The sequence below is a fragment of the Triticum urartu genome, chromosome 2, assembly GCF_003073215.2.
Source record: "Triticum urartu cultivar G1812 chromosome 2, Tu2.1, whole genome shotgun sequence".
NCBI lineage: Eukaryota > Viridiplantae > Streptophyta > Magnoliopsida > Poales > Poaceae > Triticum > Triticum urartu.
Window position 1 is genome coordinate 86,882,772 of NC_053023.1, and position 11,766 is coordinate 86,894,537.

At 45.1% G+C, this 11,766-nt stretch overlaps 1 protein-coding gene across 1 annotated transcript; it reads right to left on the minus strand.

Annotated features, from left to right (window-relative positions):
• Positions 1–875: 875 nt before the first annotated feature.
• On the minus strand, positions 876–11,766 carry LOC125541140. The gene is made up of 3 exons (XM_048704613.1): positions 11,367–11,766; positions 9,976–10,050; positions 876–1,051 (listed from the first exon to the last, which is right to left on the minus strand). Exons 1-3 carry the CDS (start codon positions 11,539–11,541, stop codon positions 975–977), a joined length of 327 nt encoding a protein of 108 aa, XP_048560570.1. The 5' UTR covers positions 11,542–11,766; the 3' UTR covers positions 876–974.

An 11,766-nucleotide genomic window follows, 5' to 3' on the forward strand; every position in this document is an offset into this window, starting at 1 on the left:
CCGTGATCGATCTAGCTTGTACTACATGCATGGTAACTCATTGTTTGCATGATCATTAGATCGACCATTGATCATGGATGAAAAAGAGAGATGATGGGCGATATCTATGGAGAGATTCATTCATCTGCAATAGAGACAATAGCATGTACAAGTGGGGCATTGGACAATGAAGGTTAATGAGATCATGAGCTGCAATGTATTTTTGGTCACAAAGGCATGTGAGGGTTTGTTTCTTCCATTGCAACACATGTACACGTTTGCTAGTAATACTAATACCACGGCAGACCGTGTAGTCATACAAGTACACTATTGTGTGTGTGTTTGAGTTCATCGCATTGTTGCAAGTTTATTGATTGTTGTATATAGCTAATCTAATACAAGTTCAATTAAATCACGCACGATCACTATGCCAGTAATAAGATTAGACTTCAATGATTGTTTCATCCGTCTGGTGAAGAAGTGTGTAACCTCTGTAAGGTTCACGATAAAAGTTAATGGTGATCTTCTATTGTACTTTACTCCATCAGAGGTCTCCAACAAGGGGATCCGATCGATGTCACCATGTTTGTTCCTCTTGTGTGCCCAGGGCCTCACTTCTTTGCTAAATAATTACCGTGGTGCACAAATTGATAGAGGCATCCAGGTATTATTCATGCACCTTGGGTTAGTCATCTCCTTTGTGACGCCCTCGATTCAGTCGTACACTAATCATACACGTAAATATGTACGATCAAGATCAAGGACTCACGAGAAGATATCATAACAAAACTCTAGACACAAATTAAAATAATAAAAGCTTTATATTACAAGCCAGGGGCCTCGAGGGCTCGAATACATAAGCTCGAATACACAAGAGTCAGCGGAAGCAACATTATCTGGGTACAGACATGAGTTAAACAAGTTTTCCTTAAGAAGGCTAGCACAAAAGCAACATCGATCAAAAAGGCAAGGCCTCCTGCCTGGGAGCCTCCTAACTACTCCTGGTCGTCGGCGGTCTTCACGTAGTAGTAGTAGGCATCAACGGTGGCATCTGGTTCCTGGGCTCCGACATCTGGTTGCATCAACCGAAAAGAAGAAAGGGGGAAAGGGGGGAGAAAAGCAACCGTGAGTACTCATCCAAAGTACTCGCAAGCAAGGATCTACACTACATATGCAACATTATCAAAGGAAGGTTGTATATGTGAACTGGGATGCAGAAATGCCAGAATAGAGAGAAGGCCTAGTCCTATCGAAGACTAGCATCTTCTGGAAACCACCAACTTGCAGCAACAGGAGGGAGTAGAGTAGCATAAAGCAAAGTAGTAGAAGTGTTATCAACCTCGGCCAGAGATCCTTTCTAGACTCCCTGCGAGAAAGCAATCCCAGAGCCATACTATCCAGTTCCAATCATAATCCAATTCTCATATCCATGTCTCATCTCAAGTATCCAGTTCTAGTTGTATCGATCGGTATACAACTCCAAGTGTCCGTTACCATAGGACATGCTATCGATAGATGTTTTCTTCCCTGCAGGGGTGCACCAACTTACCCACCACGCTCGATTAACTCCGGCCGGACACACTTTCATGGGTCATGCCCGGCCTCGGCCAAACAATACGCCGCAACCCGACCTAGGCTTAATAGAGAGGTCAGCACGCCGGACTAAACCTATGCCCCAGGGGTCATGGGCCATCTCCCCAAGAACTCCTGCACGTTGCGGGGGCGGCCGGTGAGCAGACCTAGCTACCTCCTGATACATCTCTGTTGTATCTATAATTTTTGATTGTTCCATGCTAATATTCTACAACTTTCATATACTTTTGGCAACTTTTTATACTATTTTTGGGACTAACATATTGATACAGTGCCCAGTGCCAGTTCATGTTTGTTGCATGTTTTTTGTTTTGCAGAATATCCATATCAAATGGAGTCCAAACGGGATAAAAACTGACGGAGATTTTTTTTGGAATATATATGATTTTTGGGAAGAAGAATCCACGCGAGACGATGCTCGAGGGGCCCACGAGGTAGGGGGGCGCGCCCCATGGTGTCAGGAGCGCCCCTGACCCTCGTGGCCACCCCGTAAGGCGGTTGATGCCCTTCTTTCGCCGCAAGAAAGATAATATCCGGATAGAGATCGTGTTAAAATTTCAGACCAATCGTAGTTACGGATCTCCGGGAATATAAGAAACGGTGAAGGGGTAGAATCTCAGAATGCAGAAACAGAGAGAGACAGAGAGACAGATCCAATCTCGGAGGGGCTCTTGCCCCTCCCGTGCCATGGAGGCCATGGACCCGAGGGGAAACCCTTCTCCCATCTAGGGAGGAGGTCAAGGAAGAAGAAGAAGGAGGGGGGCTCTCTCCCCCTCGCTTCCGGTGGCACCGGAGTGCCACCGGGGGCCATCATCATCACCGCGATCTACACCAACACCTCCGCCATCTTCACCAACATCTCCATCACCTTCCCCCATCTATCTACAGCGGTCCACTCTCCCGCAACCCGCTGTACCCTCTACTTGAACATGGTGCTTTATGCTTCATATTATTATCCAATGATGTGTTGCCATCCTATGATGTCTAAGTAGATTTTCGTTGTCCTATCGGTGGGTAATGAATTGCTATGATTGATTTAATTTTCTTGTGGTTATGTTGCTGTCCTTTGGTGCCCATAATATGAGAGCGCGCGTGGATCACACCATAGGGTTAGTTGTATGTTGATAGGACTATGTATTGGAGGGCAAGAGTGACAGAAGCTTCAACCTAGCATAGAAATTGATGCATACGGGATTGAAGGGGGACCAATATATCTTAATGCTATGGTTGGGTTTTACCTTAAAGAACATTAGTAGTTGCGGATGCTTGCTAATAGTTCCAATCATAAGTGCATAGAATTGCAAGTCAGGGATGACATGCTAGCAGTGGCCTCTCCCACGTAATACTTGCTATCGGTCTAGTAAAGTAGTCAATTGCTTACGGACAATTTCGCAACTCCTACCACCGCTTTTCCACAATCGCTATATTTACTTTATTGTTTCTTTATCTAAACAGCCCCTAGTTTTTATTTACGTACTCTTTATTATCTTGCAAACCTATCCAACAACACCTACAAAGTACTTCTAGTTTCATACTTGTTCTAGGTAAAGCGAACGTCAAGCATGCGTAGAGTTGTATCGGTGGTTGATAGAACTTGAGGGAATGTTTGTTCTACCTTTAGCTCCTCGTTGGGTTCGACACTCTTACTTATCGAAAACCGTTGCGATCCCCTATACTTGGGGTTATCAAGACCTTTTTCTGGCGCCGTTGCCGGGGAGCAATAGCGTGGGGTGAATATTCTCGTGTGTGCTTGTTTGCTTTATCACTAAGTAATTTTTATTTACTTCTCTTAGTTGTTTTCTATCTTTAGTCATGGGTAGGAAACGCAAAATACCAAAAAAATTAGTTGTACCTACTGAACCAATGGTTGAAGAACCACTCAAAATCTATCACACTGCTGAAGCTTATTACTTGGATCATCTTCGATCTCTTTGTGCTCGTGCTGAAACCCCAACTAGCTTAGTTGAGGGCAAATCCTTAGATGAGCATGCTTGTTATGCGCAACACCGAATATCTGAAAAAGGGAAAATTTTACTGGATCAAATTCATCGTTTGCAATGCTATGCTTGGAATTTATGTGAAATTTATGATTTTACTTGTTGCTCTGAAAACCCTAAGAAACACCTTCCCTACCAATGTGAGTTTATTGATAATGGAATCTTATCTTCATATGCTAAGGGTGTTTATAATTACTATGATGTTCAACAAATTGAAGAATTTATTACTTTTAAGGGTTCTTTTGAAATTGCTTCTTTGATTGAAAAGTATGATGCTACTCTTTACAAATCTGAAAATTTTGCCATATTTAAATATTGCTATGATAATTATGCTTCTAATGCTTATGTTAAACTATATATTGAGAACTACTCTGCTGTATAAGAAGAGACTAATATTTTGCAGGAGTCTATGGAAGAAGAAATTGATGAAACTGTGAGCTCATTGGATGAAAAAGATGAGGAGGAGAGCGAAGAACAAAAGGAGGAAGAGCGGATTAGCTACCCGTGCCCACCTTCTAATGAGAGTAACTCTTCAAGTCATACATTGTTTAATTTCCCTTCGTGCTTACCGGAGGATGATTGTTATGCTCCCATTGATTCTTTTGAAATATCCCTTTTTGATGATGCTTTCTATGCTTGTGGCCAAGATGTCAATATGAATTATGCTTATGGAGATGAACTTGCTATAGTTCCTTATGTTAAACATGAATTTGTTGCTATTGCACCCACACATGATAGTCCTATTATCTTTTTGAATTCTCCCGACTACACTATATCGGAGAAGTTTGCACTTATTAACGATTACATTGATGGGTTGCCTTTTACCGTTGCACATGATGATTTTGATAGATATAATATGCATGTGCTTGCTGCTCCTACTTGGAATTATTATGAGAGAGGAACTATATCTCCACCTCTCTATGTCTCCAACACGATAAAATTGCAAGAAATTGTTTATACTATGCATTGGCCTTTACTTTGTGTGCATGAATTGTTCTTTTATGACATGCCGATGCATAGGAAGAGAGTTAGACTTCGTCATTACATGATATATGTTAACTTGTGCTCACCACTAAATTACAAATCATTGTTGATTCAAATTGGCTTTGATATACCTTGGGATCCGGGTCGATTCACTACTTGAGCACGTTATGCCTAGCTTAATGGCTTTAAAGAAAGCGCTGCCTGGGAGACAACCCGGAAGTTTTAGATAGTAATTTATTTCTGTTGTGTGCTTTTATAAAGTTTAGAAATAAAAATAATGTGCCAAGGTTTGCCTTTAGGATGTTTACATTTGCTTGATGGTTTGTACGGTGCAGGACAGAAACTTTGGCTGTAGTGTGAGATTTTACATTTTTAGCTGGAACGTCAAATGGTTCTGATTCTTTTTGCACTGTCTTCCTATATAAATTGTTTATTTTTCCTAATTGTGGCAGAATTTTTCAAGTATCAGAAGTATGGTGAATGTTCAGATTGTTACAGACTGTTCTGTTTTAGACAGATTCTGTTTTTGATGCATAGTTTGCTTGTTTTGATGAAACTATCAATTTATATTAGTGGATTAAACCATGAAAAAGTTATAATACGGTAGACACAATGCAAAAACAAAATATGAATTGGTTTGCAACAGTACTTAGAGTAGTGATTTGCTTTATTATACTAACGGATCTTACCAAGTTTTCTGTTGAAGTTTTGTGTGGATGAAGTGTTCGATGATTGAGAAGGTCTCGATGTGAGAAGAAGGAAGAGAGGCAAGAGCTAAAGCTTGGGGATGCCTGAGGCACCCCAAGTAAGTATTCAAGGAGACTCAAGCGTCTAAGCTTGGGGATGCTGCGAAGGCATCCCCTCATTCTTCAACAAGTATCGGTATGTTTTCGGATTCGTTTCGTTCATGCGATATGTGCAATATTGGAGCGTCTTTTGCGTTTAGTTTTCATTTTCCTTTTATGCACCATGCTGGTATGAGATAGTCCTTGGTTGATTTATAGAATGCTCATTGCACTTCACTTATATCTTTTGAGTATGGCTTTATAGAATGCTTCATGTGCTTCACTTATATCATTTGAAGTTTGGATTGCCTGTTTCTCTTTACATAGAAAACCGCCATTTGTAGAATGCCCTTTTGCTCCACTTATATTTGTTAGAGCACGGGCACATCTTTTGTAGAAAGAATTAAACTCTCTTGCTTCACTTATATCTATTTAGAGAGATGACAGGAACGGGTCATTCACATGGTTAGTCATAAAATCCTACATAAAACTTGTAGATCGTTGAATATGATATGTTTGATTCCTTGCAATAGTTTTGCGATATAAAGATGGTGATATTAGAGTCGTGCTAGTTGAGTAATTGTGAAATTGAGAAATAATTTTGTTGAGGTTTGCAAGTCCCGTAACATGCACGTATGGTGAACCGTTATGTAACGAAGTCGGAGCATGAGGAGTTTATTGATTATCTTCCTTATGAGTGGCGGTCGGGGACGAGCGATGGTCTTTTCCTACCAATCTATCCCCCTAGGAGCATGCGCGTAGTACTTTGTTTCGATGACTAATAGATTTTTGCAATAAGTATGTGAGTTCTTTATGACTAATGTTGAGTCCATGGATTATACGCACTCTCACCCTTCCATCATTGCTAGCCTCTTCGATACCGTGCATTGCCCTTTCTCACCTCGAGAGTTGGCGCAAACTTCGCCGGTGCATCCAAACCCCGTGATACGATACGCTCTATCACACATAAACCTCCTTATATCTTCCTCAAAACAGCCACCATACCTAGCTATCGTGGCATTTCCATAGCCATTCCGAGATATATTGCCATGCAACTTCCATCATCATCATATACATGACTTGAGCATTCATTGTCATATTTCTTTGCATGATCGTAAGATAGCTAGCATGATGTTTTCATGGCTTGTCCATTTTTTGATGCCATTGCTGCGCTAGATCATTACACATCCCGGTACACCGCCGGAGGCATTCATATAGAGTCATATCTTTGTTCTAGTATCGAGTTGTAATCATTGAGTTGTAAATAAATAGAAGTGTGATGATCATCATTAATAGAGCATTGTCCCCAAAAAAGAGAAAGGCAAAAAAAAAGAGAAAGGCCAAATAAAAAAAGGCCAAAAAAAGAGAAAGGCTAAATAAAAAAGGGCGCAATGCTACTATTCCTTTTTTCCACACTTGTGCTTCAAAGTAGCACCATGTTCTTCATATAGAGAGTCTCTTGAGTTATCACTTTCATATACTAGTGGGAATTTTCATTATAGAACTTGGCTTGCATATTCCAACAATGGGCCTCCTCAAGTGCCCTAGGTCTTCATGAGCAAGCAAGTTGGATGCACACCCACTAGTTTCTTTTGTTGAGCTTTCATACATTTATAGCTCTAGTGCATCCGTTGCATGGCAATCCCTACTCCTTGCATTAACATCAATCGATGAGCATCTCCATAGCCCATTGATTAGCCTCGTTGATGTGAGACTTTCTCCTTTTTTGTCTTCTCCACATAACCCCCATCATTATTCTATTCCACCTATAGTGCTATGTCCATGGCTCATGCTCATGTATTGCGTGAAAGTTGAAAAGGTTTGAGAACGTCAAAAGTATGAAACAATTGCTTGGCTTGTCATCGGGGTTGTGCATGATGTGAATATTTTGTGTGGTGAAGATGGAGCATAGCTAGACTATATGATTTTGTAGGGATGAGCTTTCTTTGGCTATGTTATTTCAATAAGACATAATTGCTTGGTTGGTATGCTTGAAGTATTATTATTTTTATGTTAAAGGATAGATTATTTCTTTGAATCACTCGTGTCTTAATATTCATGCCATGATTAGACATATGATCAAGATTATGCTAGGTAGCATTACACATCAAAAATTATTTTTTATCATTTACCTACTCGAGGACGAGCAGGAATTAAGCTTGGGGATGCTGATACGTCTCCGTCGTATCTATAATTTTTGATTGTTCCATGCCAATATTCTACAACTTTCATATACTTTTGGCAACTTTTTATACTATTTTTGAGATTAACATATTGATCCAGTGCCCAGTGCCAGTTCCTGTTTGTTGCATGTTTTTTGTTTCGTAGAATATCCATATCAAACGGAGTCCAAACGGGATAAAAACTGACGGAGATTTTTTTTGGAATATATATGATTTTGGGGAAGAAAAATCCACGCGAGACGATGCTCGAGGGGCCCACGAGGTAGGGGGTGCGCCCCAGGGTGTCAAGCGCGCCCCTGACCCTCGTGACCACCCCGTAAGGCGGTTGGTGCCCTTCTTTCGCCGCAAGAAAGCTAATATCCGGATAGAGATCGTGTTAAAGTTTCAGCCCAATCAGAGTTACGGATCTCCGGGAATATAAGAAACGGTGAAGGGGTAGAATCTGAGAACGCAGAAACAGAGAGAGACAGATCCAATCTCGGATGGGCTCTCGCCCCTCCCGTGCCATGTAGGCCATGGACCAGAGGGGAAACCCTTCTCCCATCTAGGGAGGAGGTCAAGGAAGAAGAAGGAGGGGGGGCTCTCTCCCCCTCGCTTCCGGTGGCACCGGAGTGCCACCGGGGGCCATCATCATCACCGCGATCTACACCAACACCTCTGTCATCTTCACCAACATCTCCATCACCTTCCCCCCTCTATCTACAGCGGTCCACTCTCCCGCAACCCGCTGTACCATCTACTTGAACATGGTGCTTTATGCTTCATATTATTATCCAATGATGTGTTGCCATCCTATGATGTCTGAGTAGATTTTCGTTGTCCTATCGGTGGTTGATGAATTGCTATGATTGATTTAATGAGCTTGTGGTTATGTTGTTGTCCTTTGGTGCCCATCATATGAGAGCGCGCGTGGATCACACCATAGGGTTAGTTGTATGTTAATAGGACTATGTATTGGAGGGCAAGAGTGACAGAAGCTTCAACCTAGCATAGAAATTGATGCATACGGGATTGAAGGGGGGCCAATATATCTTAATGCTATGCTTGGGTTTTACCTTAATGAACATTACTAGTTGCGGATGCTTGCTAATAGTTCCAATCATAAGTGCATAGAATTCCAAATCAGGGATGACATGCTAGCAGTGGCCTCTCCCACGTAATACTTGCTATCGGTCTAGTAAAGTAGTCAATTGCTTAGGGACAATTTCGCAACTCCTACCACCGCTTTTCCACACTCGCTATATTTACTTTATTGTTTCTTTATCTAAACAGCCCCTAGTTTTTATTTACGCACTCTTTATTATCTTGCAAACCTATCCAACAACACATACAAAGTACTTCTAGTTTCATACTTGTTCTAGGTAAAGCGAACGTCAAGCGTGCGTAGAGTTGTATCGGTGGTCGATAGAACTTGAGGGAATATTTGTTCTAACTTTAGCTCCTCGTTGGGTTCGACACTCTTACTTATCGAAAACTGTTGTGATCCCCTATACTTGTGGGTTATCACCTCCTTCAACAAGGCAGGAGCTTACCAGTCCAACCCGGCACGCGCCGCTCCGTCGCTGACGTCTATTAAGCTTCGGCTGATGCATACGACGCAGAACGCCCATACAATGCCCACGTGATGGTTAGTGCTATTAGGCCAGAGGCCCCTCGGATCAAATATCCAAATCGTAATGGATTAGGAACGGGCGGTAACAAGCAGAGACTCACGAAAGATGTGACCCCGTTGCCCCGTCTCGAGTACTTGCGACAAGGGCTAAGAATGCCCGGCCACGCCTCGTAATAATCTCGCGGGCACCCTCCAGGTCAACCCGACTCCACATCACTCGCAATTAAGCTCGCACGGGTACCCCTCAGGGCCGACCCGTCTTTAGTAACATGGTTCAGTGTAAAGTCATAGTAACCATAGTAACCGTGCGTCCAAACATCAAGGGGAAAACCCGAGGAATCATCCCCGGTGTATTCCACTCGATGTAATCATCAAGGTGAACGTAAGAGGAACCACCCCCGAGGTTCACACTTGAGGGGTTGCACGACAGAGTCCTATCGAAAGTGGTTAAGGCGGAATCACCCTCGATGACCACGACCGAATAGCTACACTACAGGGTTAACATCAGAAGTGTTGTAGAGGTCTCACCCTCGACACTCGATAGTAACCCAGTAGTGTCGAGCAACTAAGGGGAAAGTGATGTGCGGTGCCGGGGCCTGGTCTTCGATCCCGTTGATCGGGTCTTCAATGATGAAGCAGGGGCAACAAGGACAAGGTGGGGTCACTGATGGATCACTAACCAACCTATACTAAGAAGTTTAGGATAAGCAGGTAAGGTACAACAGCAGATACAAAAGCAGGCTATGCATCAGAATAGGAGCAAACAATAACAGTAGCAAAATCTAATGCAAGCATGAGAGAATGGAATGGGCGATATCGCGATGATCAAACGGGGGGCTTGCCTGGTTGCTCAGACAAGAAGAAGGGGTCGTCGTCGACGTACTTGAACACAGCGGCATCAGCGGCAGTCTCGGGGTCTACCGGAGAGAAGAGGGGGAGAAACAGTAAATACATAGCAAGCAAGAGCATAACAGGACAGCAGGCAGAGCTAGACGTGTTCTAACGCGGTGCTACACGTTACCGGCGAAGGGGGATAACATCCGGAAATGTTTCCCCGGGTTTAGCATTTTCGGACATATGAAACGGAGGAGAAAAGTTGCATGTTCAGGTAGTTAGGGGCAGGTGACAGGTGAATGGACCGCGCATTCAGATTCGTGGGATTTTTCTGAGCAACTTTCATGTAGAAAACATTTTCATCCGAGTTACGGATATTTTTCTATGATTTTTTAAATATTTAAACAATTTCTGAAATTATTAATAAAACTAAAACTTAGTTATTGCACCAGCATGACATCACCATGACGTCAGTGGTCAACACAGACCGTTGACTGGTCAAACAGGGCAGTGGGGCCCATCTGTCATAGACTCAACTAATTGAGTAGGTTTAATTAGACTAATCTAGTTCATTAGGCTAATTAAGCAAGATTAATTAAGTTAATTAATCACCCAACTAATTAATTATTTTATTTCAAAAAAAATCCTGTTTTAAAGCCAGGGCGCGTGGGGCCCGCTGGCAGTGTTATAAGGCCATCCCAGCGGAGCGGGTTAATGGGCGCGGGAGCCCGTCGGGGCGGACCCGGCGCAGCGCCTCCCGCCTGGGCGTGGGGGCGAGGCCGTGACCCGACGAGGCGCCGGCGGCCAGGGTCAGTAGGCCGCACGGGAGGTCGGGGAAGTGGGGGGCGACCGGCCGGAGCTGTGCGGCGGCGGTGGTGGCCAGGAGAGGCGGGGGAGCGCCGTAGTCGCGGATGGTGGTCGGGGCGGCGAGCGCAGTGGGGAGGGGGTTGTAGCAGGGCATCGGCAGCGAGCGATGCGGCGGCGAGCGAGGCACATGCAGGGGCATCTGCGGGGAGGCGGGTCGACCAGAACGGGCTGCAGTGCGAGGCGGCGATGAGTAACGGCGCGAGCGGCAGGCGGGGCAGCGGCGGACGGCGAGGCTGTGCAGGCACGCGAGCGGCAGCGATTGCGGTGAGCGCTGGCGGCAGGTGTGCGGCATGGGAGGTTGCGGTCGCGGCGGGTGCAGGCAATGGCGGCAGTAGTAGCTCCAGCTGCAGCAGTGGGTGGAGACGGCGATGCAGCGAGGCGCGCGGGCGCGGCACAAGGAGAGGAGGGGCAGGGGAACGCGTCAACGGCGCGTGGCGACCGTGAGCTCCTCGGGAGCTCGGGCGTGATGGTGGGGGCGACCTACGGCGTCCATACGACGAGAAGGGACAGAGGGATTGGACGAGCGGCTCACCGGGATCCCGTAGTGGTGCAAAGGTGGGCTTGGGGAGGATCGATGGCGCCGAAGTCGGGGACGAACAGCGACGTCCGAAGGAGGAAAGAGAGCTCGATCCCCACGATGTGAGGCTCTCCGTCTTGGTCTTGTGGGTCCAGGCGACGAAGCAGACCACGGCGGGGCAGAGGGACATGTCGTCAGGCGCCGGGGAGGAGCGTAGCCACGCCGGCGAGGGCAACCATGGCGATGACGGTGACAGGTGCGGCTGGATCTGGAGGAGGGGAGTGTAGCAAAAGGGAGAGAGAGGATGAGGGGGAGCGCAAGGGAAAGTGGGAGGGGACGAGGGGAACCCGAGGCGTCGGGGGATCGTATCCCCTCGCCAACGACGCCGACGAGCTGGTCGGGTGGCGACCGCGAC